General features: G+C 38.6%; 1 protein-coding gene across 1 annotated transcript in view; it reads left to right on the forward strand.

Annotated features, from left to right (window-relative positions):
* The window catches only part of rg (A kinase anchor protein rugose), a 1380990-nt gene that overhangs the window by 1272932 nt on the left and 80322 nt on the right, over window positions 1–27736 (forward strand). Inside the window, exon 48 of the mRNA XM_090393458.1 lies at window positions 10037–10117. Coding sequence (XP_090249584.1) covers window positions 10037–10117 — 81 coding nt within the window. The remainder of the gene's footprint in view (window positions 1–10036; window positions 10118–27736) is intronic.

Consider the following 27736-nt stretch of genomic DNA (forward strand, 5'->3'; position numbering starts at 1 on the left):
AATGCTTATATAGTAATTTGGTGAGCAGCAGTGACACAACTTCGAAAGCTGAACTAACGAAACAACACTGATTGTGCACTAATCACGCACTCATGTTCCCCATGAGCACCCAGAGCATGTGTTGGAACAAAACAGTGTAAGAATGCTTCTTTGACACATCTAATATTTGAAAAACACGTGGGTATATAGTGATGTAAAAACACCAAATAAAATTACCAACATCGAGATTATCGATTAGTGATAGAATCAAAATATCTAATACGCATTCAATTCAAATTATTATGTTATTTTTTTGCTTGTGAAAATCAAAACCCACAGGCAGGCTGCACAAAATCGCACTGTGGTCCGCATGCGGCCCAGGCAGTGTTTTGGACAGCCCTGACTTAAAAGAAGCCAAACTGAATGAAGATATAGAAGAAGAAGAATAGAAAAATTTAATAAAGATAATTCATAAAGCAGCCTCTGAAGTACTTAGAAAGAAAAATTAAGGGGATATTAAGGGAAATTAAGAAAATTTAAGGGAAAAACAAAAAATTGGAACACAGATATAGAATATGTAATAAAAGAAAAACAAGTAGCATACATATCATTGCTTCAAAAACAAAGGAAACAGAAAAAATATACAAAAATGAAAGAAACATAGCTAAAACCATAGTAAAGAAAGTTCACCAAGATAGGATAGATTTATTAATAAAATGGAAGATATACATGGAAGAAAGACAGCCTTCAAAATATTGAGGAAATTAAAGAATGAAGAAAGAGATACAGTACACATAAAAATAGTACAAGCAAAACGATGGATAGAACATTATAGGAATTTATTGTATCACCCAACTTTATTAACAAAAATCAACTATGAATAAATCAGTTGGAAGAACTAAAAGAAGCAATAAAGATATCAAAAAATAATAAATAAACCAGATTAGATGGTTTATTTATTACATACAGCTTTGGAAGTATGGTGGGAAATATTTACATCATAGATTCGTAAAATTAATAACTGTTGGAGGAAAAGTGAGGTTCCATCAGGTTGGTCAAAAGCTGAAGTTATATTCATATTTAAGAAAAGACATAGAGGTGACTGTGGAAATTACATAGGAATAAGTCTATTAAACACAATTTTCACTATATTATTTAAGGAAATTACAACGTACTAGGATATACATTAAAATAAATTTTAATATATTTCTATATTTCGGCAATGTCACGTTGCCATTTTCAAGAACTTAAGTACAAGACACATGCACGTAGGCACAACAAAACAATAAGTGAGGAAGAAGCATGAAGTTGTTATTTCTCCTAAAGTCCCGATGGTGCCCTCTAGCGGGCAATGTTGGTATTCTTGGGCGACTGGGCTGAAGGTCTTCTGATGTAGGTTCCCAAATTTGAGGGAGTCTCATGCAGCCAAATTTGTTGAGGTTTGGATCGTTTCTTAGTGCCAACATTGCCCACTAGAGGGCACCATAGGACTTTAGGAGAAATAACAGCTTCATACTTCTTCCTTGGTTATTGTTTTGTTGTGCTTACGTGCACGTGTCTTGTACTTAAGTTCTTGAAAATGGCAACGTGACGTTGCCGAAATATAGAAATATATTAAAATTTATTTTAATGTATATCTTAGTACATTGTAATTTCCTTAAATAATATAGTGAAAATGCATAATCAACGTCTAAGCCTTTCCACAAGAATTATTAAACACAAGTTACAAAAATATACAATAAAATTATGAATAAAAGACTTAGAAATATTGCAAACAGTCTACTCTCAGAACAAAATTCTTTCGGATATAGAATATCATGTATAGACAGTATTTATGTTTTGAAACAAATTATTGAAAAAAGATGAGAGTTTAATTTGGAGACTTATTTATCTGTTCTTATTATTAGTAGTATTATTATTTTGATTCAAGACCTCCATGGAGTCACAAGACTCATCATGGAAGGTGCCTATCCTAGAAAACAAAGTTTATTACACCACTCCTTGAACCCATTGACCATTTGTTCTCTCACCACTCTATAAGCCAATGCATCCTACAGTTACCTGCCCTCCATGTAGAGAAACTATGTCTTACCCTCTTACTCATGACTTCCTTTTGCAACTTCCAGGAATGGCCCCTTGTTCTCACTCCTTCCCCCCCCCGTTTAGCAGCAAAAGAAAGAACTCCCCTGTGTCAATCCTGTAACTACCTCTCAACAGTTTAAAAGTCTCAATCATATCACCTCTCCTTCTTCTATCTACCAAATTTTGCAGTTCCCATTCCCTTAGCCTATCTTCATAATTAACATTGTAGAAGAAGGAGAGGTGATATGATTGAGACTTTTAAACTGTTGAGAGGTAGTTACAGGATTGAAACAGGGGAGTTCTTTCTTTTGCTGCTAAACAGGGGGGAAGGAGCGAGAACAAGGGGCTATTCCTGGAAGTTGCAAAAGGAAGCCTGAAATTTGAGTACAATAGCCCAGGTGTGGTTTGATCAGGGCTTTAAACAATGGAATGACAGCTCTTTTATCTCTGCAGATTCACAATTTTTTCAGTATTGTAGCAATCCTCTGGATTACCTTCACCACCTTTGCAATATTTTAATTGAATTTCAGGTTTCTATCAATTATCATCTCCATATCCCTTATTTCCCCACTTCCTCCAGTATAGTTCCTCCAGCAGAGTATGTTATGCAGCCTCCCATCAATGTATCTAAAACTTCAGGACTTTACATTAATTGAATTAAACTGATCCCCCATTCATTTGCCCATCTGTCCAGTTTATTCAAATCCTCTTGCAAGGCTACCAAATCTGCACTATTACTAATGACCTTTCCCAGCGTCACATCATCTGCAAACATCTGAATATACCCCTGCAATCTTTTGATAATGCCATTGATATAAAGGTTAAACAATACAGGTCCAAGTATTGAGCACTGTGGGACCCCATTGCAACCTTCTGCTTCCTTGTTACCCCCTCTCTCTCATACACACTCTGTGACTATCAGACAGCCAATCCCAAATCCAGTTCACTAACCTCACATCTAAAACCCATGTGCTACAACTAAAATATCAGCTGGTCATGTGGCACCCTATCAAATGCCCTTGTAAAATTAAAAAAAAAAAAAAAAAAAAAAAGGCAGAATCTGTCTTTTCCTCATCATTTGCTCTCATACTATATTATAAAAGATATTATAAAAGGCAATCATATTACTAAAACAAGAGTACCTTTAACAAATCCATGATGACTCTCATAGATACCATTATCCTCATCTGCCCACTGCTGTAAATGTTCCCTCACTAATTTCTCCAAGATCTTAACAACTACTGACGAAATACAAACTGGTCTATAGTCTGACACTCCCAGTCTATTACCATCCTTATGCAATGCACTATCTTACCCTCTTTTCACTCCTTGGGCCCTTTCCCGTGGCTAGATGTTTCATTGAAAAGCCAGGTCCATCCACACAGCTATCAGTTCTTTAGCACATTCTTTCAAAACTCATGGCAAAATTCTATCCAATCCCATTGCATTATTGACATCCAGATTACTTAGTATTTGAAACACAGAAAAGTAGGTTAAAACCCACTTTTCCCCAGAATGATATTCCCCAATAGAGTGTACATTGAATAACTCCACTATGTCCTTTGCATCTGTCACTCTATTTTATTTTTATCCAACAATGTCCATCCTTATGCAATGCGAGAGGAGAGTGATGTGGAAGAGTAAGACAGGAGAGATTGAAGAAGTGGATATGAATGGGGAAGTGAGTAGTATGAGTATAGAAAATGAGAGAATGGGTATGCAAGAGGAGCAGGGAAATGGGGAGGCTCAGGGTGGACAGGGGTACACAGAGTGAAAAAGTTGGATGCTCCAAGAGGAGGTGAGAGCATGTGTAGGCAGGAAAGAAATGGGATGACCAGGGATCAAGAGGAAACAGATGGAATTGCAAAGGGTTCTAAAATGAAGAAGCAGAAAGGGGAATGGCCCCAGTCCAGCATGGAGAGATCACATCGAGTGAGTGGTATCAGTGGAACTAGCTGTAGATCCAGAAATGAGCTGTTGTGTTTGTATACCAATGCTAGAAGTATAAGAAACAAGGTGGATGAAATGGTTGCACTAATTGCATCTGTTCACCCAAAGATTGTCGGAATAAGTGAGACATGGATAGATGAGGACGACATCCTGACAGGAATAGAGATGGAAAGGTATGATGTGTTTCGTGAGGATAGAAGGGGTTAAAAAGGGAGGGGAGTGCTATTGATGATAGAGAAAGAGTTATGTCCATACAAGGTAGAGATGCAAGAGGGCAAATACGGCCAGTGGTTTTGAGACAGTATGGTGTGAGATAGAGGTGAATAGAATCAAATATTTGGTGGGATGTTGTTATAGACCTGGTAATGTGGATGGTGGTGATAGTGAAATGTATATCAAATAAGCCAAGCAAATAAGAAAAGGGTGATCATTATGGGTGATTTTAATTATGGCAATATAGACTGGAATGAAGAGATAGCAACTGGAAGTAAAGAAAATGAGTTTCTTGAGTTTTTGAGGGATAACTACCTGAGACAGTATGTAACAGAGGGCACACGAGGATTAAGGGTCTTGGATTTGGTCATCTCATCAGAGGATGTAATTATAAATGAGGTGTCAAATCATCCACCAATTGGTGAAAGTGACCACGAGGTGATTACCTGGGTGGTTGCCAGCAGTGCAAGGACCCCCTGTGAAAAAAGGGTATATGTGGAACTACAAGCTACGCCTGCAAGCTGTCTCCTGAGCTCTTCATAATCAGGAGACAGCTTGCAGGCGTAGCATGGAATGAGGAGTTAGCTGGAAAAGAGATCAATGCAGCTTGGGGGATTTTCAAAAACTATCTAGTAGATGCAATGTCTGAATGTATTCCAAGGGTGAGAAGGTTAAATAAGGTAGGTGTGAGATGGATGAATAAAGAGATTAAGCATGCGATACAGAGAAAAAGGGCATTGTGGAGGCAGCATAAGAGAAGTGGAAGTAACCAATTTCATGAGGTCTACAAGGACCAGGCAAGGAGGGTGACTTGGTTGGTGAGAGTAGCTAAAGAGAGGAATGAACAGCAGTTAGCTAATGAAGCCAAAAAGAATCCTAGGGAGTTCTTTCAATATGTAGCCAGCAAAAGAAAGAATGATTATGGAAGGATGACATTGATTGGAGGAAATGGTATAAAGACAGCTGTTGCAGAATGTGTGGTGGGGATACTTAATGAGCAGTTCATAAAGGTCTTTCAATCTTGTGAATGTGACTTCATGGAGAGATTGAGAGCAGTTGATGATGGGGAAGAGAGACTGACTGTAAGTGAGCAAGAGGTGTTTGGGGAGTTGAGTAAACTAGATATAAATAAGGCTGTGGTACTTGATAATATATCACCGCGTATTCTGAAGGAATGTGCCAGAGAGTTGACACCTGCCTTGACATATTTTTTTAATATGAGTCTTGCACTTGGTCAAGTTCCTAAAGAGTGGAAGGAAGGCAAGATTGTGCCACTTCATAAAGGAGGTGATCGAACTCAAGCATCCAACTATACCCCTATCTGTGTGTCAGGTGTTGTGGTTAAGTTGTTGGAGAAGCTTGTGAGAACTAGGATCCAGAGTTGGGTTGACAACAATGGTATAATCTTTGATGGACAGCATGGATTTGCTAAAGGGAGGTCATGTTTTAGTAATCTACCTACTTATTACAATAAAGTGACTGCTTCCTTGGACAGAAGAGAAGGATACACAGTAATATACTTGGATTTCGCAAAAGCTTTTGATAGAGTACCTCATGATAAGTTGACAGTCAAACTAGAGCAGATTGGGTTGGATATTAGATTAGTGCATTGGATCGGAGACTGGCTATCTGATAAGTATCAACAAGGTGTGTATGGGGGTGCGATATCCAGGAAAAGGAAAGTCACTAGTGGAGTGCCTAATGGGTCTGTTTTAGGGCCATTACTATTTAACTTGTATATTAATGATATTGGCGAAGATTTCAATGGAGATATTCAGTTGTTTGCAGATGATGCAAAGTTGGGATGAACCATAAAGAGTAGTGAAGATGTTGTGGCCTTGCAAGAAGACTTGAATAAATTGAGTGATTGGGCAAGCAAATGGGGATGTGAGTTCAATGTTGCAAAATAAGGTTTTAAAATTTGGAAAACAAAGATGGGATGCAGAATTTATGCTTGGTGAGAATATATTGTTGGAGGTAGAGGAAATAAGAGATCTGGGGGTGATAGTGGATAAGGATCTAAAATTTAGGGGACACATCGCCAAAATTGTGAAGACAACACAAAGATTTTTGGGAATGATGCGGAGGACACTGACGTGTAGAAGTAGGGAGATTCTTGTTCTATTGTATAAGGCTTTGATTAGGCCACACATGGACTATTGTGCCCAGATTTGGTCACTGGGTTTTTCAGAAGGATGAAGAGATGTTGGAAAGGGTCTAAAAGGAGACTGACTAAGGTAGTTTCTGACCTCTGGAATGTTGAGTATGAGGAAAGATTGAGAAGATGTAATTTGCAGAGTCTGGTGGAGAGAAGGAAGAGGGGAGATATGATAGAGACCTATAAGTTGTTAAGGGGTTGTTATAAGATCAATGTTGGAGAAGTTCTACAGAGAATAGTGGGAGATCAGGGGAGAACCAGAGGTCATCCCTGGAAACTGTATAAAGAGGGTGTGAGTAGGGGAGTGAGAGGCAGGTTTTTTCGTGCAGAGTTGTGAATGATTGGAATGCCTTGCCTGAGAGTGTGGTGTCTGCAAGGAGTTTGAGTGTGTTTAAGACACGGTATGATGAGATGTGTGTGTGATAAAAGGACCTCCCAGATGAGTCTTTGACTCCATGAGTTCTTGTTTAATAATAATAATAATGTCATTCTTCCATAATCATTTCTCCTCCTGCTGGCCACATAAAGAAAGAATTCCTTAGGATTTTCTTTGGATCTCTTGGGCCAATCTATTCTCATATTCCAGATTTGCATTCCTTACCATACTAGTCACTCTCCTGGTCTGATATCTTATATTCCTCATTCATCTGCTTTCCACCCCCTCTCCTTATATCTCTTCCATAATCTCTTTTTAACCTGCAGTTCCTGTTTGATGTTGTTTGTTATCCATGTTATACCAAATTATGTCCTCTTCTTCACTCATGGTATACAGCTTAGTATTGCTGCTAATAAATATTCCTATCACAATTTCCCAAGCACTAATGATATCTCAGCCTTCCAATTCCTCCCTCCATGGAACGGCCCCAAGTTGATTCTAAGACTATTATAATCACCTGCCTTATAATTCCATATGCATTCCTTTCTCTTTGACACTCCTGCATGTCTATTCATCGTCCAAATCAAAACCACATGGTCACTCTCTCTCCAGATGAAGGCAGAGATGCAATCTCCGTTATAAACAGCTCTTCTGATTCTATGACAAAATTCGAAATTCATGAATCTCATTTTCCTTCTACTACATGTTGCCTAAGACATTTGTCCCTAGAAATTCCATTCTCTTAATACTACATGCATTTTCCTCTTCCCAGCTCATACTGCTGTAGTTAAAATCTCCCATAACAATCATTCTTCTTGCACTTGCCGAGCTCAACTGCCTAAACATCTCCTGCTCCCCACCCTCTGTGCTCCTTGGCTTGTAGCAACACCCCCACTAAATATCCTGCCTTACCCACCTCTACATCACACCATACTTTCAAAACCATTAGTGCCATTGTCCTCCAATTCCTCCACTTTGAGAGGACACAAGTCATCACTAACCATAAGTAGTACTCCACCACTGCGTTTTCCCTTCCTATCCTGTCAAAAAATGCTGTACCCTGCTACTTCTATTCCTTTGGTACATCATCTTTTGTCAACCACATCTCCGAGATCTAAAGAATCTTTGGACTGGCTAATGCTATCAGAGCTACCAATGATACTCCAGGCATTAGTATAAAGAATAAAAATGTCACTTTGAGAGACATTTTTTGAGAGAATGAGCTAAAAAACTGACAGCTCCGTGGACCTGGCTTTTCAGTGAAAGTCTGGCCAAGGGAAAGGTACCCAAGGAGTGGAAAGAGGATAAGATGGTGCCGTTGCATAAAGATGGTAGCAGACTGGAAGTGTTAAGTTAGAGACCAGTTTGTGCTTCATCGGTAGTTGTTAAGATCTTGGAGAAATTAGTGAGGGACCATATACAGTGTTGGGTAGATGAGGATAATGTTATTTGTGAGAATCAACATAGAGTTGTTAAGGGGGTTCTCTTGCTTTAGTAATATAATTAATTGCCTTTTATAATAAAGTGACAAGAACGGTTGATGAGGGAAAGGCATTTGACAGGGTACCACATTTTATTTATTTATTCATATGGCATTCCTCCTCCCCCCATTCCTCAACCATCTCTTAGGGTACCACATGATAAGCTGATATTTAACCACGCTACTGGCCAGGACGTATATATACGTCCAAGTTATCATGGATGTGAAGTGCATATTAAAATTGTAATATCATTGATATTACATTGAAATATATGATGGATACAAAGCATATGAGGATGCGTATTTGATCCATAATGGCCGGTAAGGTAGTTAAGTTGCTTCACATCGGTTTAGATGTCAGGTTAGTGAATGAACTGGATTTGGGATTGGCTGTCTGATAGATATCAGAGAGTTGTGTAAGAGAGTGGTATCAAGAAAGCAGAAGGTTACAATGGTATCCCACAGTGCTTGTTACTGGCCTGTATTGTTTAATCTTTATTTCAATGACATTTTCATTGGATTGCAGTTGGATATTCAATTGTTTGTAGATGATGTGAAGCTAGGTAGGGCTATTAGTGATAGTTCAGATGTGGTAGCCCTGCAAGAGGATTTGAATAAACTGGATAGATGGGCAAATGAATGGGGGTTTCAGTTTAATGAAACAAAATGTAGTTTGGGATACAGCGATGGGAGGCTGCATTCTCTGTTGAAGGAACTGTAAAGGCGGGGGGGGGGGGGCAAGGGATCTGGGGACTGATGATTGATAGAAACCTGAAATTCAGGGAACATTTTGCAAATGTGATAAACATAACCCAGAGGATTGCTACAATACTAAGAATGATGTTGACCTTCAGAGACAAAAGAGTTGTCATTCCATTGTATATAGCCCTGATCAGACCACACATGCACTATTGTGCTTAAATTTTGTCCTCAGGATTTGAAGGGGATAAATTAACTGTAGAAAGGGTTTAGAAGCAGATGACAAAGATGGCATCGGGACTGTACAATGTTAGTTATGAAGATAGGCCTATGGAATGTGGACTCCAAAATTTTGTAGATAAAAGAAGGAGAGGTGATATGATTGAGACTTTTAAACTGAGAGGTAGTTACAGGGTTGATACTGGGGAGGTCTTTCACTTGGTGGAACAGAGACAAGGGGCCATCCCTGGAAGTTATGAAAGGAGAGTTTGAGCAAGAGGGTGAGGAGTAGTTTCTTTGCATGGAGGGTGGTTAATGCATTGCTTGATAGAGTGGTGACAGCATGAACGGTCAATGAGTTCAAGGGATGGTATGATAGACTTTGAGTTTTCTAGTATGTTTCTACCACAATGAATCTTTTGAGTCTGTGGAGGCCTGAATCATAATAATAAAAATAATAATTTGCTGAGAGAAAAATCATATTTTGTTAAATTGAATGACTCAGGAAATTGACTGAAAAGAAGCCTGAGTTACACAGCCACCTTGCCAGTCAGAATAAAATCTAACATAATTTGATTCAGTTAACACTGATGATTTTCAGTATTATTTGAAACAGATGTGTCTAAGCGATTATTGCATGATAGTCAATACAGAGTAACAATATTCCTGCTAAATGAAATAAAGAGCATTTTATGCCTTTTTTTTATTTTTTTTTTTACCTCTGATTATTCTAAACATAATATCAACAGCTTTGAGGTTATCAGGTTAAAAAAAATTCTAGAAATCTGATATTTAGATACACAAAATAATGACTTAAAAAATATTGAGGTGCTCAAGATATTAATCCCCCCTCCCTCTCTCTCTCTCTCTCTTTTTTCAGGACCACTTCATCAGCCGCCATACTCTGAAAATTCTCAGACATCAACTACCCAACTACCACTTGCCATGGATCCTCTACTCAGTAAGTTATTTTTTGATAATGATTTGAATTAATTCAAAATATGTTTTTTGATTTTAATTATGAACTACTGAAGAGAAAGTCTCTAATTAGATTGCTTAATTTATTGTATTAGTGAGAAGGAGTAGTAATAAACCAAAATTTGCTCATTCTTGTAGCTTCATTTTTCAATAATTTCTTTTAGCTCATTGGGGAATTTTGCAATAGCATCATTATCAACACTTTCACTTACAATTCAAAAAATTTCTTCAAGTTATAAAACCAGCTACGACTATGCTGATAAAGTTTCTCCTCATTTCCATTTTCTTATCCTTTTTTTTTCCCCTCTCACCTTATAGAGACCTGTTGATTCAACTTAAATTATCATTTGACTTTTTTTCTGATTGCAGTCTTCAGAAAAAAATTCCATTAAGTCAGATCCATGTAAGAGACATTCCATATTATCCATTTTAGAACTTCTATGTTTAATGATCACCTTTCTAATGCAAGATGACAAAAGTGATTTGTGACTATTCCATGCTTTATAATTTAAAGTTTTTGACTGTTAACAATTTACATTTTTAGATTCACAAGCTCTGTTGCATTTCCTCTTACCACTCATAACCGAGTATAAAAGTGTACTTTTTGTAGAGTCACGATAACTTTGGTGCACCAAAGCTGAAATAATACTAAAACATGCATCAACTTTTCTATGCTAAATGACTAAGATACTGTTTCAGTAGAGTTGGAATGTCATTAATGCAGTACCATACAGTAGTACTGTTACATTTTTTTTTTTTAAAAGTGTTAAAAATTATACCAGGAGGCTGGATTGAAAGTTCTGATAAACACCTGGAACAAAAATGATATTAAAGCAACTGATATAACGACAAGAAAGAAACAGAGTTATGAAAGTAACTTATGTTCTTATATTCTTATATATGCTCTATGCTCTTTCTTGTGGTTATATGAGTTGCTTTAATTTCATTTTTGTTCTAGGTGTTTATCAGAACTTTCCAGACCCACCATCCCCTTCCTGCACTGCTCAAAACTGCACTATGGTAATTTATTGTTGTATACACAGGGTGTTTCAAACTAATAGTACTCCTATTCAAAACAATCTGTAGAGAAAACCAGTACACAAACCCTTAAATTTGGTGGGTACCTTAACCAGATTATGGGGAAGTGATTTTAACAATAAAAAAATTACCAATATGGGAAATATGGTATTGTAAGCAAGAAAATATAGTAAATTTTGCATACCATGTGAGCTGTAAGGCAGTATAAGTGAAGGAGCAAGCCTGTCTAGAGTCATTCAACTTGCACAATGGTCTCCCTTTCCCTGAAAGTATCTTCTTGCTTGTGAAGTGTTTTTGTAGGAATGGAGAAAATGCTGCAGCAGCACTTTGAGTGTACAGGCCTAGTGATACTAAATGCAGTGTGATGCATGGTTCATTGATTTGAAGAGACAGGCCTTTTAACAGTGCAGTCAAGAAGAGGGAGTAAATTTGAAATTCTGCAAATGACTAAAGATGTTACAACTGCAGTTGTTGAGCGGTCAAATGAAAATGCTGTAGGTTTGTACAGTGCACGAACAGAGTTGTCTTGCCTTGGCAAGACAACTATATGTGTACGTACATACACAACACTGTGGAGAACTTTATGTAAAGCATTACATTGGTACCTGTATAAACTCAGCCGCAGCCAAGATGTCGCAAATGGAATAGGCCAGCATCTGAGAAATGCTTGCATTGATACTTTTGGCACTCATAGAGGTGGACGAGGATTAGCCTTGCAACATCCTGTGGAGTGATGAATCACATTTTCCTGTTTGTGAAGTAGCAAACACTCAAAACTGTCACATCTGGACTACTGAGAATCCTTATGCATTTCAGCAATTTCCCTTACATTCACTAAAGATTACAATATGGTTAGAATTTATGGCCAAGTTCATTATTTGACTGTTTTCCTTCAAAGAAATCCATCAAAGAGAACCACAACTTGGTTCTGTGTGATGGATTTTGTATTATCATGACATGTTGAGCAGTTTCATCATTCTGCAATTCCAGTAAAGAGGGTGCCTGAACACAGCAGTGTTAATGCAAAATGGGATACTTCCCCACATAGAACGTGAAGTTCAACAATTATTGCATCAACATTTCACAGAGATAGAGTAATTAGTTGCTCATTTTCTATGAAATAGCCACTGCCTTCACCAGACCTTAACCCCTGTGACTTTTAGCTTTGGGCATAATGTATTGGGACAGAGTTCTTCAGCTGCAGATTTGAAAAACAAAATCTCATATCATGTATGAAACATTTTAACAGATTGGCTGCATTCCACTGTAGACAGTGCTGTATGGGAGTATCAGCTATTGTTAATGCACTAAGGCCAACACATTAAACTTCACCTCTGTTGAGCATCGGGGTCTCCTTGATGGCTCCTTGCATCATGTCAGCTCTATGTGATACGTTATTTTATGAGATGAGTAAAATAAACATTATGGGATCTTTATTGTCATTGAATCGGAATCATTTCATTATCACATACAATCTGGATCACATTAATGTAATTTTCTCCTACTTCACATCTCCATATTTTCTCCTTCGGTCATTTTTGAACACTTTTTTTTTTATTGTCAAAATCTGCTCCACATGATCTTGGTCAGATTACCAAATCAAGTTTGAGGATATTTTGTCTTCTGGTTCTCTCTCTCTACAGATTGCTCTGAATAGTGATACTTTAATTTGAAACACCTTGTGTGTATACATACATATAAGTATATATATATATATATATATTGTCTGTGCAGTTAGCCTAGTGGCTATGCACTTCGCAACCATATGCCTGGGGAAGGAGTGTCCTAAGTTCGATTCTCGTCGATGACGTTGAGGAGCTTAAGGATCTTTCTCAGCCATAGCCAAGTTAGCCAGTCTTGGGCATGGACCAGCAGGGTCCCCCCCCCCCACACACACACACAGTTTTTCTGTGGTTTTTTCATCCCACAAGCAGGCAAACAAGCCCCGTGAACACCACACAGGCTCACAGTCATCGGATATAGTAATTAATCCCTCATTAGGAGGGCTCAATCAGTCCTAAGGGCAGTCAATGAATGGGGAGGGGGAACCCACACAAATAAAAAAAAAAAGTATATATATTATTATGAGTAGTAGTAGAACCTCCATATAATCAATGACTCATCACAGGAGGTCCTCCATCACACACACACACACACACACAGCTCATCATAATGTGACTTGAATGCATTCGTTATCTCCACTCTCACTACACTTCCAGGCAATGCATTCCACCCACCCATAACTTTCCATGCAAAAAAAAGCTACTCCTCACTTTCTTGCTCACACCCTTCTTATACAACTTCCAAGAATGGCCTCTTGTTCTTCCCCTGTCTTCACCCATTCTATGAAAAATCTGATCTGCATTAATCCAGTAATAACCCCTTACCAACTTATGTGTCTCAATCATGTCTCCCACCCTATTCCTTTCCTTCTTTGTCATTCTTTGTCCTACAGAGACCAAAAACCACCTTAGTCAATCATCTCTGAATCCTTTCCAACATCTCATCATCCTTTTGAAAACCCAGTGAACAAATCTGTGCACAGTAATCCATATGAGATCTGATTAAAGTCTTATACAAAGGAATCATAACATCTGTACTCTTACTTGTTAGTGCTCTCTGCATCATTGCCATAATGCACTGTTCTGTCCTCAGAATTTTAGCAAAATATCTCCAAAATTTCAGACTCCTATCCACCAATATCCCAGATCCCTCAACTTTTCCACCTGCTCTATGATATTTCCCCACCAACTTTATATTCTGCATCCCATCTGTGCTTTTCAAATTTTAAAACTTTATACTTTGCTACATTGAATTGGCCCTCCCCATTCATTTTCCTATTCAGAAAGTCTGTTGAAATCCCCTTGCAAGACTACAACATCTATTATACTCCTCATGGTTCTTCCCAACTTTACATCATCTACAAACAATTGTATATCATCATTCAAGCCTTTCCCAGTATCATTTACATACAAATTACATAAATTGACAGCCCCATTCATTTGCTCATTCAGAAAGTTTATTGAAATTTCCCTTGCAAAACTACGACATTCGTTATATTCCTCATAGTTCTTCCCAACTTTATATCATCTACAAACAACTGTGTATCACTTTCAAGCCTTTCCCAGTATCGCTTACACTTACATATACAAATTAAACAGCATTGGACCCAAAACAGATCCCTGGGGAACACCTCTGGTGACCTTCCTCCTCCTCCAGGATATCGCTCCCCCCCCCCCCCATTCACAACTTGCCAATACCTATCAGACAGCCAACCTTCAATCCAATGAACTAATCTACTATCCAGCTATCCAATCTACTATTCAAATATATGTGTGTGTGTGTGTTTATATATACACACACACACACACACACACACACAGGTATACCTCAGTTAACTTTACCTCTGATAATGAAGCCTCGATATAATGAAGTCTGCAATTTCAATCCCCATTTTACTTAAAAATATTAAAATTTTAAGGTCAATGCCCAGCAATCATCCGATTGGCGAACGACAGTGATTCGTCACGTACTCCCAAGCTGTGGGTGTGTCTGTTTTAACAGTTTCGTGCATCATCCCTGTTAATTTAGCCATTGCTTACACTTCGTGGGGTGTGTTTCGGTGTGGTGCATTGCAATAAATGAAGTATGTTCTCTGACAGCATTATTGTAGATTTTGTAAATATTAATTGATATTTTGTTTTTCTACCCATTTAGTTAAAATGTCAGAATCAAGGAAAAGAAAAGCAATTTCTTTAGAAACTAAATTAAATATCATACAACATGTTGAAAGGGGTGAAAGAAAATTCGATGTGGCACATTCTTTAGGATTAGCAGAGTCAACTTTAACAACCATTCTTAGTTAATCAGAAAAAATAAAACAGTCTGCTCAGAATTATACAGATGTTACAGCAGCAAAATTAACTCACTTAAGGAGTCCAATTTTAGAAAAAATGGAGAAAATGTTAAGTTTGTGGATAGATGACATGTCACAACATCATATGCCTTTAACTCAAATGGTGATTCAAGAGAAAGCATTATTTTTCTTTAATCACCTGAAATCTAAACAAACTGAAGAAATTGTGGAAAATTTTGCGGCTTCTCATGGTTGGTTTGAGAAATTTAAAAAATTTAAATGCAGTAAATCCATATAGGCAATTGTTAAATGAAAGAGAAAAAAAAGCATAAACAATCAACTTTAGATTTGTATTTTAAAATGTCAATGGGCAACTTGGCTATGTTTTTCCTTGACCTGCTTGTCAATGTTGGCATCAATGTTGGAGGTTGCTAGGCGCAGAGTATTCTCGAAATGTTGGTCCATAATCTGAGTTCTTGTCTTAGATTTCACATGCTTCATTCTGGAGAAGAACTACTCACATAAGTATGTACTTCCTAAAAGCATACATCTTCAAATCATGTCTGCGAAGATTAGGGAATGTGTCCTCAGAATGCAGTCTATGTAAAATGAAAGCAAGGGCACATTGAATAATTTTTCTCTCAAAGTAAAGTTGTTTTGGAGTTCAAGCAGCTCCATTTGTACTGAGCCTGGCATTTCGGCAGCATTGACACTGAATGGCATTGAAAATAAATCTAAAGAAGACTGTTGGTTATGAAAATAACTAAATCTCTCTTCACATTCTCTTCGCAACATGGTTAATTTTGTAGCGTATTCATCAAGAGACAAACAGTTGGACTCGGCGAGAAGCTGGAAATGGGTTAAGTCTTTTTTTTGCGAGTTGTGCCTCCCAAAATTTGAGCTTGGCCACAAAGCTTTGATGTGATCAAGGAGAGTGTGCACCAGTTGATCTTTGGATTGTAGCCACGCATTTAGGTCATTCATATGTAACTAGATCTTGGTCACAAAGTCTGTCATCCACTTCGGATCGTTAAATTCTGCAATCGGATTCCCCTTGGCTTGCATGAATTGCTGTATTTCGCTCCTTAGGTCAAAGACTTTTAAGAACCTTCCCTCTGCTCAACCAACGCACATCACTATAATAAACCACATCGCCATGATACGCTTGGAATTGACGATGATTTAATCCTCTTGCCCTAATAATGTTGACGACAGTCACAATAACTTTCATGACATTCTCAAATCCAATAGTTTTCACCCACAAATTCTCCTGGTGGATTAAACAGTGGTAAAGGACGAAATCTTTTCTTTCTAGTTCCTGTTCTCTCAGTAGTAGCGCAACAAAACCTTCGTTCTTTCCCACCATATCAGGGGGCACCATCAGTTGTCACACTTTCGAAGTTGGTTAAGCTGAGGTCGAAATGCTGGAGCGTTTTCTTGGCAGCTTCAAGAGTATCCCCCCCCACCCCCCCCCCCCCCCACCCCCCCCCCCCCCCACCCCCCCCCCCCCCCACCCCCCCCCCCCCCCACCCCCCCCCCCCCCCACCCCCCCCCCCCCCCACCCCCCCCCCCCCCCACCCCCCCCCCCCCCCACCCCCCCCCCCCCCCACCCCCCCCCCCCCCCACCCCCCCCCCCCCCCACCCCCCCCCCCCCCCACCCCCCCCCCCCCCCACCCCCCCCCCCCCCCACCCCCCCCCCCCCCCACCCCCCCCCCCCCCCACCCCCCCCCCCCCCCACCCCCCCCCCCCCCCACCCCCCCCCCCCCCCACCCCCCCCCCCCCCCACCCCCCCCCCCCCCCACCCCCCCCCCCCCCCACCCCCCCCCCCCCCCACCCCCCCCCCCCCCCACCCCCCCCCCCCCCCACCCCCCCCCCCCCCCACCCCCCCCCCCCCCCACCCCCCCCCCCCCCCACCCCCCCCCCCCCCCACCCCCCCCCCCCCCCACCCCCCCCCCAGTTGCTAGACCAACAAATCTTTCTTGGGTCATTGCTGTTCGCAAATAATTTTTAATTAGTTTAAGCTTGGATAAACTTCTTTCCGCACTTGCTATACTAACAGGAATTGTTAGCGTAGTGATGCCGCCTGCCGCAATGTGGCTAAACTAACGCCTGTCAGTGGTACACTCAGGATTTAATCTTTTTTTTTGGGGGGGGGGGATCGAGTTCAGTAGACGATTTGAGAATAGACACTATGCATTGCATACAACCTATATCTGGGCATCTGCAGTGATTGCCAATACATGAAACCCATGATCTCCTCTGGCCCGTTTCAGGCAAAAGAAGTAGCGCTCGGTCTGCCTGGGCACTACCTTGTTCGCCTTGCATTCACAGTGACTGTGATTCCCGAGAGCTATAGGGTATTCCCACCTTATGTGACCACTAATTCATAATTAGTAGAGAAATAGAAGACATGGCACAACATAAAAAAATAAATAAATAATAATCAGGAAAAGATTTTTGGAAAATTTTCTAGTGTTTTTTTTTTTTTTTTTTTTTTTTTCTTTTTTTTTTGGAGGGGAGGGGACTGTCACCCCTGGTGCATCACTGATGCTTGTAACTTTTGCTGAAGTTGCAGTAGCCAAAGCTGTATGGGGGGGGGGGGGGAGGATATGCTGGAAAAAGAATGAAATATATAGCTGGTTGCTGCTTTGGGATAGATATAAGGGAGAATGTAAGCAGCATACATTGGAAAACTAGCACAATCAGTGAAGATTGAGTAATTATTATGAGGGACTATAACTATAGGGACTGGAAGGAGAAATGGTAGAGTTTGTAGAAATATGGAATGAGTTTGATGGACAATATATTTATATGGAGTTGGATGTCTGCAGAATGTATTGTTCAGTGAGGATTCAGTAGTACAGATTTGGATGTTTGGGGAGGATGCTGGTAAGTGTGGATACAGGCAATGTAGACATCCATGAGTAAGTGGGAAAGTGATAACAAGATGTAGTATCCCCCCCCCCCCCCCAGGTTCTTAATGTTAGCATGATAATCAACGGAAAGGTGTATGGTAGATTATGAGATAAAGTGGATATTGCAGTGTATCTATACTAATGCCAGAAATATTCATAATAAGGATGAGGAGTTTTTGGCATTGTTAGTTCAATGTGGCCTAAAGTTATTGTCATTAGTAAGACTTGGTTGACAAAAGATGATACTTTCATAAGATAGAACACAAGGGGAATAGTATTTTCAGAGAGGAGAGAGGAAACAGAATGGGAGGAGAGCTTTGCTAATGATAGCAGAAGAATTTAAACAAAAAAAAAAAAGTACAAGTACATCAGGAGGACAAGGTTGTATAGAAGAGTACTTTCAAAGCTGTATTGCAGAAATATCCACCCCCAAAGCAGCTGGTTGCTGGTTTGGGGGTGGATATAAGGGAGAATATAAGCATCATGCATTAGAAAACTAGCACAATCAGTGACAGTTGAGCAATTATTATAAGGGAGTTCAACTGTGGAGATTGGAAGGAGAAATAGTCATAGAGTGGGAAGAAAATGGAATTTATATAGCTGCCTGCTAAGAGATAATTACCTGAGACAAGGTTTAAGAATACTGCAGCTAGTCATAGCAGTAACCAACATAGCCACACTGCCCCTGCTTTGGGAGTCATGTGGTTTTTTTTTTGTTTTTTTTTTGGAAATTACCAGCCAGGAGAATTTTCTGTTAAGAAGGGATATATATGAAATTACAAAGCAGGTGATTATGACATGCTGAGGAGTCAGCTTTCAGCAGTGCCATGGCATAAGAATTTGGAGTGGAGATATGGTAGTGGTACATGGGAGGTGATCAAGGGGTGTTTTAAGAAAGCAGTACGTATCCTCCAGAGTCGGGAGGATAAATCAGGTAAGTATTGATGGATGACTAGCATGATTAAGCAAATGTTGCAGAAAAAGAAAAAGTTGTGGAAGTAATATAAAGAAAAGGTGATCAGCAAGCCCATGAGTAGCACAAGGCAGAGATAACCAGTATGGTAAGGAAAGCCAAAGCCGGTTATGAGAGGAAGATAGCCAATGAGGCCAGAACAAATCACAGAGTTCTTTCACTGCATGGCAAGTAAAAGGAAGAATGACTATGGAAGGATAATTCTAATGAGCGTTGATGGCAAAGAGGTAACAGAAGTAAATGAAATAGTTGAGTTATTGAGTGATTCATTTCAAGTATATGTCATCCAGGTGGAAATATTCCAATCAGATGTGACAATGGCTGATAGGGAAATAGATATAGATGAATTGGAGAACATTACGATAATGCAGAATCTTAATGTGAACACAGCCATGTAATTAGATAGTGTATCAGCCTGTGTATTATGAAAATGTGCAAGGGAATTGGTACCTCCTCTGACCAAGCTGTTTTAATTTAAGCCTCAGATCTGAGAAAGTGCCAAGAGAGAGAGGAAAGAGAGCAAAATAGTTTCACTGCATAAAGGAGGCTCCAAGACAGCAGTTACAAATTATCATTCAGTCAATACCTATATAAAATCAGTTTATAGGAGACAACATGGTTTTGAGAAGAATAGGTTTTGGCATTGTAATTTGTATACCTTTTATAATAAATTGACAATTCGGTTGGATAAAGAAAATGGCTACTCAGTGATACTGATGGAGGCATTCGACAGATTCCAAATGGAAGTCTCTTCCTTATATTGGAGCCAACGAGGATGGATATGAAGTTGGTGATATGAATAAAAGGATGGTTGGTTGGTGGTATGGAGGATTGGGTCCAGGAGAAAGCAAGTCACTAGCAGTGTGCTCCAGGACTCAGTACTGGGTTATCTACTGTTATATAATTTATATATTAGTGATATAGGAAATTATTTAAATGGGAAATATTCAGTTGTTTGCTAATGATGCAGAGCTGGGAAAAGCAATAGACATGAAGATTATGTACAGATCCTGCATAATGACTTAAATAGACTGTAGTATGGGCTAAAGGTAAATGACTGCCAGTTTAATGTGGTCAAGTGTCAAGTTATAATGTAGTTTAGGATGAAGAGATCATAAGCTTTTTTGTTGATGCAGTATGTTGATGGAACTAAACTGCAAGAAGTTGATGAAGGCCAGGGATTTGGGGGTTATTGTAGAAAGGAAGTTGAAGTTTAGGTGATATATTGGAAAGTAGCCAAAACAGCTCATCATATTATATAGTTTGAATAACACTGACAAGCAGGGATAAAGAGGTCATTATTCACCTTTTAGAAGGCTTTAATAGGACCACATCTGGACTACTGCACAAGATCTGGTTCCCTGAATTCTGTAGGGATGGAGTGGTGGAGAGAATCCAGAGGTGAGTGACTGAAATTTTGATAGGTTTGTGAAATATTCCTTATGAAAATATATTCAAGGTCTGTGGGATTCAAAAACTAGTTGACAGGCAGATAAGGGGGGGGGGATGGAGAAGGCTCACGATAGAAGTATATAAGTTATTAAAAATTTTATTTTTACAGAATTGGTTGACATTAGAGACTTTCAAATTCATAGCAGGAAGGGAGAGAATAAGATGCCATCTCTGGAAATTGTATAACAGTCTTGTATAAGCAAGGATCAGATTTGATATTTTGCTTGGATGGTGGTGAATTGGTGGAATAGGTTGCCAGAGGTGGTTATGAGTAAATCTGTAAATTTCAAGGAGAGGTATGATAGGTATATTGTGTGAACAATGGTAGACTGGGTCTCCCACAATAAGTCTTTGACTCCATGGAGATACCTGAGAAATAAAAATAATGTGAAAACTGTATAATGAACACAAAAAAGGAAAATATTAAACTGGAATTACTAAAGAAAGAGCCATAAGGCTTCATTTCAGTGATGTAAAATTACATATGCAAAGTGGATCCAACATTATTTCAAAGCCAAATGTTTGTAGAAACTATGAAAATTTCAAAAGTTGACCTGAGATCTTACAAGAATACAATCCTCAGTATCCCTGAGTTGCCTTAGCTCGTACTACTTGAAAGATATAAGTGATGATTCCCAAGCATTAAACTGGAAGCCTGAGTTCCTAAGAGGATTACTCTCTTACTAAGATTTGTGTGGTTTTTTAAATCTGCTGCTGATCCAAAAAAGAGAGAGATATATATATAATCTTTCCTGTTTTTATTTGCTGTGGTGATGATGATGGACAGTCATTTTTCATTTGATTATATACAAATTATATACAAGGTGTTTAAGGCATGGTTAACTATATCTAACTGACCATAACTGTGGCAGTGAATATAGTTTTTGTGTTCTTCAAAATATGGCAGATTTTCAAATTTATCTATAATACAACAAGATAGAAGAACAAGGAACCTTGGAATTGATGAGGGAGGGAGTTGATCTTTAGGAGAGTGGATGAGAGTAGTCAGCTTCATATGAAGTTTGGAAAAAAAATTTTCAAGGGCTGCCTCTTAAAAAACTAGTTTTTATGAGATGTCCCTGATATGGGGAAATAGTAATAGCATTATTGTAATCCATATGTTCAGAGGAAGGAAATATGCAGAAAGGAACATTTTTGACATAGTAGCCTTTAAATAGGAAGATGTGTTAATTAAAGGAGAGATTGCTGTCACACAAGGAAGCCTGTTTGGAACAGAGAGGTTCATGGCTGTGTTAGGAGGAAGGGAGAATGATGGGAAAGGTCATGGATATATCTACGCATTATTATTATTATTATAGCATGGACACCTCCATGGAGTCCTAAGACTCATCATGGAAGACCAAATTATCAACACACTATCAATCATAACTTTCCATGAAACCATTAACAAAACATTCACATCTGACTCAGGCAACCCATTCCATTCATTCACCACTCTCCAAGTGAAAAATCTAGCCCTTACTAACTACAGTAAGGGCTAGAACAAGAGGTCATCCCAACTTCCAGGGATGACCTCTTGTTCTGTCCCCTCTAACCAAATGCTGAAATATTTCCATTGTATTAATCTTATAGAATTCTTTTAAGTAACTTGTTTCTATCATATCCCTCCCTCTTTTTTTACCTATCAACCAACTTTTGTAATCCACAAACCCTCAGTCTGTCCTCATAGGGAGCATTCCACAGACCACTCACCATCTTGGTCACTTGCCTCTGGATCCTCTCCACCATTTCCTCATTCCCAAGAAACCCAAGTGACCAGACCTGAGCACAGTAATCCAGATGTGGTCATATCAAGGGAAAGATATATTATAAAGAGGAATGATAACTCCCTTTTCTCTACTTCTTAATGTGTTCTTCAATAACAAAGTAATCCTCTGAGCTACCACGGTTATTTAAGCATTATGTACTTCAACTATCTACTACTACCCCTAAATCCTTGGCTTCATCAGTTTTTTGGAGTACATTTCCCTTAATGTGATACACAGTTTGTAATCTTTGTATCCTAAAATGCATACCTCAACACTTTTTTCGCATTAAATTGACATCCATTATATTTTACCAATACTCTCAGCCTATTCAAATCATCCTACAAGTTCTCAAAATCACCTTAATTATTACCCTACCCAACTTTGCATTATTAGCAAATAACTGAATATTTCCCTTCAAATTATTTCTTATATCATTTATGTACAAATTAAACAGCAGTGGTAATCACAGAGCCCCGCAGCACACCACTAGTCACCTGCCTTCTCTTTGATTCCGCTTCTCCATATATTACTTTTTGGTATCTGTTGTCCATCAGCCACTTTATCCATATCACCAGCTTCATATCTATCCCCATTTGTTTGCACAAAAGAGTTCCATGTGGTATCCTGTTAAATGACTGCAAAATCCAGCAATATCATCATAGCAATTCTCTCTATTCAACTCAGATGTCATTCTATTATAAAAATTCAGTACACTAGTATCCACAAGCTAAGAACGAACTACTTTTTTACCTGTATATGAAAACATTCTCATGACTACAGCCACATAGCAGTAATAGATGTAACCAACGTATATTTATTGCCAGCATTCTAATAAATTATATTACCCAAAAAATGTGTTATAAATTTCATACAAATTAAATTGCAATACATTTTTGCAAAAGTTACTAATTTCCTAAGGACGTAGTTAAGGAATTAACGTACAGTGCTAGAAAACAATGCAGAGAGCCATTTCAGTATGGAATATGTCCACCCTGAACTGTGTCTCCCTATTGCATTCTATGGGGTCGGGATCTGGGGAGCATGCTAGCCACTCGACTCAATTAATATCCTCGATCTCCAGGAGTATCTCCACTGCTTGTGTACGATGTGGTGTGGCACTGTTATCCATAAAAATGAATTCATAGTCCCTTTTTCCAGCACTTGTAGCTCGGTGTGTCCATTAAGCATAATGCCTCCTCACACCATGATCCCCCCCCCAGTACTGCCATATCTATCCCTTTCAAAAATTTCTTGTGATGGTAAGTAGCTTTCACTCAAGATAAGTATCATCTAGAATTGGAAGAAAGACTAAATTAAACTACTCTCGTCTGTAAAGAGTACATTAGCCCATTGGGCGTCTTGTCCAAGTATTATGGATACAACCACTGAAAATGTGCTCTACAATGAGCTGCAGGTCTTTGGGCATATAGGCTTATTTGTCGCAGATGTCTTGCCACAGTTTATCGAGATATCCGTGTACCTGTGCTTGAATGGAGCCAACTTACAAGCTGACCTGCCATTGTACATTGATTATGTTTTGTTCATATAACCAAAAATCTGTCTTCATTCCCCTGGTAGAGTGAAAGCTGTCTCTCAGCAAATGTCTAAAACACATTCCATTGGTTTGAAACACTGCCCAGAACCTGTATACAATGCTATATGAGATTCCAAACTCTCGCAATATCAGTAATCTTGAGGCCTTCTTCAAGCTTTCCAATAATTATTCCTCATATGAAATCACTAGATGATGTCTTTGAGACATTACAAGACATCAAGTTAGAAACTTTATTTCTTCATGAAAAGATTGAGATCCTTCAAACACAATTTGCTTAGTGCAGCCTTCTGTCTTTTAAACTGTTGAGTGCTACCACATGACCCCTTTTTGCACGATTCGAAAATTTGAATGTGAACCTTCTTTCTACTCAAAATCATCAGTCATACAAATTCCCACAAGTTGATTTGTCTCTGAATTTGCAGTTGTAATCTTCAGAAATAGTGTTCATCCTTAGGTTTTGGACACCAGTATATATCATTGAGGTGCAATGACCCTTCACGCAGCCATACTACCCCCTTGTGTGCTTGTCTATCAATTTCTGTATTCTCTTTTTGATGAACTTTTCTAGTACTTTTACCATTACTCTTGAAATACTGATTGGTCTATAATTTGCTACCACAGACTTAGATCCTCCTTTATGCAAAAGAATTATTTTGTCCTCCTTCCATTTTCTTGGGACTTTGCCAGAGCTAAGACTTAAACAACATAATCAGAGGCATAACCAGTTACATCTTTGACAGTAATCAGCAAGTTCCCTTGCGAATTGATATCTCATCCAATCCCACAGCTGTATTTACAGTCAGATTCTGCATTATCCTAAGTACCTTCAATTCACCAACCCCCTGTTCTCGCATCGCTGTCACCTCTGCCATAACAATATCTTCGCCTGGATGATATATATACCCTTGCAAAGTGGTCACTCAATAGCTCAACAGTTTTGTTGAGCTATTGAGTGACGTCTATCATATGCATTCATTAAAATTATCCTTCCGTAATCATTCTTCCTCCTACTTGCCACATAACAAAAAAAACTCTTTGGGATTTCGTTTCACCTGTTCAACTAATTTCTTCTCATAATCTAATTTTGTCACTTATCTTGCCTGATCCTTGTACTGTTCATGAGTTAGCTCGTCACCTTTTTCCTTATATATCCTCCACAATATTTTTTTTTTTTTATAACTCCTGCTTAATTATACCTCTCATCCATGTAACCCTTACCTGATTTACCCTCCTGTCCTTGGGTATTACAGTGCGATATTGCTTCTTCCAGATACTCCTCGACTATCTCACACACACACTGTGAAACCTACTCATGTGAGTAGGTTTTCTGTAAACTGAAAAAGAAAGAAAGTATTGTTGGAATGATGTTTGAAAAGAGTAATAGTTGGAAGATGGGAATAAAAAAAATCTCGAAAAGACAGACTATCGTTATTTTCTTTTTCTGTAGTGAATGAACTGGATGCTGTGGTGATGGTTGTCATGGTAGAAGAAGTATGAGTCTAATCTAAACATTGTGGCCAAACAGAGAACACATCATCAGTACCTTAGCTGAATAGAAGGTTTGAAAAAGAGCACTGTTGTGAGCCTGTTTTTTCAAAATGCATGCAGAAAAAAGAGAGAGTGAGTGCCCATTGATGTGGCTGCTGTCTGTTTATAAATGGTGTCCTTCCAAGTAAAGTAACCAATATGGATAATAAAATTGAAGAGAACAGTGATGCAGGCACTGGACATTTTTCAGTAAAGTTAAGGTGTTATAAAGCAGATATTGGTAAATGAAGAATGGTAAAACTAACATCAATTATTTATTCATATTCTTTATTTATTCTTTGATATCAGTACTACTTTAAACCATATTTTGAATTATAGATTTGAAGTGTGCAGAATTTTTTATATAAGATGAAATAATGGCCAATCAGGTAATGGGTTTTAGGTAAATGTTTGTCTATTTTAAAGGAGAGTTATGTTAAGTAAACCATATATCTGAATGTAAAAGGAGGATCTGAACGTGAAAGGAAGATCTTTCTCCTGAACCACATACTTCAAATTTTTAATCCAAAATTTCATTTTAAACAGTCCTGATATCATGCTTAAGATTGAGATCACTTCTTTAATTATCAATATTTCCTTTTCTGACACTTTAACTTTACTTAAATTGATTGCTTTAGTTTTGCTATCCATACTGGTTACTTCACTTGAAAGAACACCATTTATAAGGAGATTGAGCAGACAACAATCGGCTCTCTTCACTCCTAATGAAATTCTATGTGGAGCATTTAGACTCATTCCTCCTCTACTCCAAAAGCCATCACACCAAAAAAAAAAAAAATTTTTGTCTTTTCTATTGAAAGTTTATTTTTCACTAGGTTAGAATATAATAAATTTAGTTTAATCCTTTATCCCAGTGAGAGCAAACAAAGTTTGCGCCTGAAAATATTTTCAGGCGCAAACTTTGTTTGCTCTCACTGGGATAAAGGATTAAACTAAATTTATTATTTTAGTCTTTTCTAGACACATTAATCATATGTGTCTTTCTTTCTTTCTTACAGAATTATAGAAACCCCCCCCCCCCCACACACACACACATGGGTAAATATATTCACAAACTTTCCCATAACAGCATGGTATCATAAAAAATCCTTGTTAACAGAGCCATCAACCTTTGTTCCAACCAGGCCTCTCTGACAGCTGAACTCCCCTGTATTCACCACACCCTTTCTATCCAGTGGCTACAATTCCCCCCCCCCCCCCCCAATTAACAAAATAATTGGTCCTCCCTGCATATCACATCTCTCCCAATATACAGATTACAGTAATGCTATTACTATTTTATATCTGTATCCACCCAGGACTTCTCATGAAAAATAGAACTATAAAAAAAATATATAATCTCTGCACTTTTTTCAAACCCTATATGAAGCTGTCTGCTCTTTTCTGCTCTCGTACAGGATGAAATCCTTCTCTTCTTAGTTCCAAATATATACGAGGTTCCTTGTTTTTTTAAGTTGTCATGTTATTGACTGGAAGATCTGCAAACATATTTCTTGGAGATGAAATATATCAGCTGCTGCAATTATGAGACAGTCAGGTCTAACTGACTTCACTGCAGCAAATTCAAACATGGAAGGCTTCTTTTCGGAATCAGCAGCATACACACAAATAAATAAATAAAAATCTTAATTAATATGGTTGTGTGAAACTTGCCAAGGTTTGAGAAACAGTAATTCTTAGGCTTTCCAACAGTCAAGGCTGCCTACCAGCACCTACAAAGAATAGGTGCTGGTAGGCCTACAAAGAGCATTCCTGCTCTTTATAGGACTTTAGACTTCCAGTTGAGCATTTTATTTTATTTTGTGTGTGTGGATGAATGTGCATGTGTGTTATTATACTTCTCATTGTATCTTTTCTAAATCACTTAAGGAATTGAACAACGTAGATCCGAATATAAATTAAATTACACTTTAATAAATATTTCCGATATTTCGGCAACATCACGTTGCCATTTTCAAAAGGAACTTACAAAAAGGCACGTGCACGCAGGCACTACAACACAGTAACTGTAATGAAGAGATGAAGCTATTGTTCTCCTAGAAGTCCTGATGGTGCCCTCTAGCGGGATAAGTAGATGTTCTTGGCCGTTGAGCTGAAGGTCTGCTGATGTATGCCTCCCAAATCTGGGGCAGTCACATACAACCAAATTTGTTGAGGTTTGGAGAGTTTCTAAGGGCTGAGGCTGATTCCATAAGTAGTCTTTCAAATTTGTATTTGCTACGGTATATTACTATAGCTTTCTTCCACCGTATTCTGTGGCATGTATCCAGAGCATGGTCTACAAGACCAGAATGGCTGTACTTGTGAAACCTGATGTAGTCCTTGTATGCAGAAATTCTGATATTCGCTGTCCTGCCTGTTTGGTCAAAGTAAGACAGTAAGACAAAGTAAAACAACAGCCTCCCTTTCCTAGACACACTAGTCACCTGCCAGCCTGATGGAATCTTGGTTTTCTCAGTTTAAGAAAACCCACCCAAACAGGCAGATACATTCACC

Source organism: Typopeltis vanoorti, chromosome 5 (assembly GCF_054136105.1).
Source record: "Typopeltis vanoorti isolate ZY-2024b chromosome 5, IOZ_Tvanoo_1.0, whole genome shotgun sequence".
Lineage (NCBI taxonomy): Eukaryota > Metazoa > Arthropoda > Arachnida > Uropygi > Thelyphonidae > Typopeltis > Typopeltis vanoorti.